The following is a 2,062-nucleotide window of genomic DNA, read 5'->3' on the forward strand; positions in this document are numbered from 1 at the left end:
AAACCTCCCGTCCAATGCTCCACCACCAAAAAAAAAAAAAAAAGTGAATGAGAGAAGGAAAAAGAAACTAGCAAGAAAACCCTTAAACTAAAATCCCGAGAAAATACGCTACAAGAATTTCTCGACCATTAATAAGTGACCATTCAGCTGCAGCTAGCCAGCTAACATAACACGATTCCCCACTTGCAATATTACCTCGATCAAACGCCTGTACCATAGTATTTCTTTCAGTGCAAATGTAGAGAGAGAGAGAGAGAGAAATATCACAATGTCGACTAAGAAAATGACCTCTCTCATTCCCTTCCTTCATCAAACTCATCCTAAACCTAGCTAGAGTAGAGATTTGTTCTCTAAACTTAGATACAAAAAAAAAAAAAAAAAAAAAAAAACACAACTTACCATGAAGAAGAATAATAACAACAATGACAATAGTAATTAATAGTAGATTAACAACAACAATGATAGAAGTACCAGCAGAATGATGATGATGATGATCTCATGCATTTTTGATCATTTTTTCTTTTAGTTGTAGTGTGTGAGTACTACTGGCTAGGGTTTTTTGCCGAGGGTGTGCTTGTTGTTGTGCATCCAGACCTTGAGGACATGGCGGCGGACTCCAGTGTCATTACAAAACTGCTGAAACTCGTCCTGCTTCTGAATCCGCCACCCGAGCCTCTCCGCCAGCGCCAGCATCCTCTCCTTCTGCTCCGGCGTGAACTTGGTCCGGAACCTCTTCTTTCCTCCCCCAGACGACGTCGTTCCGTACATCCCTCCTCCGCTTGGGTTCGACACATCCTCCTGATCCTCCCTGCTGGGGCTCCCACCTCCGCCCGACGTCGACGGCAGCGCCAGCGGCCTATGGTGCGCCGTCACGTGGAGGTACCCGGCCGGTGTTCGGTAGTAGGGAGAGAACTGCGGGTGCGCCGCCGCAGCCGGAGGGTAGTGGTGGTGAGGTGGCACGAGTCCGTACGGCTCCGGAGTTAAGCCGATTCCTCCGCCGCCGATTTCGGTTTCCTTGCGGTGGAAGTTGCGGTGGCAGCTGCAGGCGGCGCACTTGAGCGCTTCGAGAGTGCCCTCGGCGCCGGCGGCTAAGAACTCGCCGCAGCCGTCGAGGGCGTGGCCTCCGAGCCCCACGGCGTGGTTCTTCAGGCACTCGCGGTACCTCGGCTTGGTCCTCGGCTGCGACTGGGCCGTCGTGGCTCCCTCAGCCGCTGCTCCAGAACTCGGCATTTTCACTCGGCCTGAGTTACCCTGCAGCGACTCGTAGCTCGCCGCCATCTCCATCTCCTCGTCGTGCTCCTCTTGATCTTCGTACTCCATTTTTGTTTTTCTTCCTCCGAAACCTGAATTAACCGACTTAATTAATTTGTCGGAAAGCTCTTTACAATCTAATTAATTAGAGGGTAAAAAAAAAGAGAAGAATATTTCTGGTTAATTTTGCAGTTTGCCGGAGTAGGAGAATTTCAGTCGTTTTTTTTAGGGAGAGAAACAAATGAAAGAAAAGGAATTTGGGGGTTTTAGAGAAGAAGATAACAGAACTTAAAAAGGAGGGAGAGAGTGTGGCCGTGAATTTTTTCGCTCTCTCTGCAAAAGAAATGTTGTCTTTCCAACCCCTTCATATACTTACCCGTTTTCTCAAAACCCAACTCCGTAACCCCCCCTCCTCTCTCTCTCTCTCTCTCTCTCTATATGTGGGTATATATATATATATATTCTCTTTCTCTCTCTTTATATATTTACATATATATTCTATCGTCCCCACTGCCACCGGCTTCACCGGTTCAACGGGTCATTTTCACCTCTTCGTACTAGACTCACTGCGCGGTAAAAAAGAAAAAACAATCCAGTAGGTTGTACAACTAACCTTGCAACACAGCAAGTACTCAAGTGAGAGTATATAACGTGGGTTTTAAAGGCTTCTAAAGCATAGAACACTAGAGCAAAGCAAAATTGTATCCCATAGATTTGACGGTTCAAATTTGGACTGTATATGCTACATAAAGTTGCTTCTAGAGGGTTATTTTGAGATTTGAAAGTAATCTAGACTCTGGTTTCGTTCATT

General features: G+C 46.5%; 1 protein-coding gene across 1 annotated transcript; it reads right to left on the reverse strand.

The window, feature by feature from the left end:
* Nucleotides 1-499: 499 nt before the first annotated feature.
* On the reverse strand, nt 500-1,676 carry LOC112093753 (zinc-finger homeodomain protein 1-like). The gene is made up of 2 exons (XM_024172808.1): nt 1,628-1,676; nt 500-1,343 (listed from the first exon to the last, which is right to left on the reverse strand). Exon 2 carries the CDS (start codon nt 1,318-1,320, stop codon nt 550-552), a length of 771 nt encoding a protein of 256 aa, XP_024028576.1. The 5' UTR covers nt 1,321-1,343; nt 1,628-1,676; the 3' UTR covers nt 500-549.
* Between the last annotated feature and the right edge of the window lie 386 nt (nt 1,677-2,062).

The sequence above is a fragment of the Morus notabilis genome, unplaced genomic scaffold (assembly GCF_000414095.1).
Source record: "Morus notabilis unplaced genomic scaffold, ASM41409v2 Scaffold103, whole genome shotgun sequence".
Classification (NCBI taxonomy): Eukaryota; Viridiplantae; Streptophyta; class Magnoliopsida; order Rosales; family Moraceae; genus Morus; species Morus notabilis.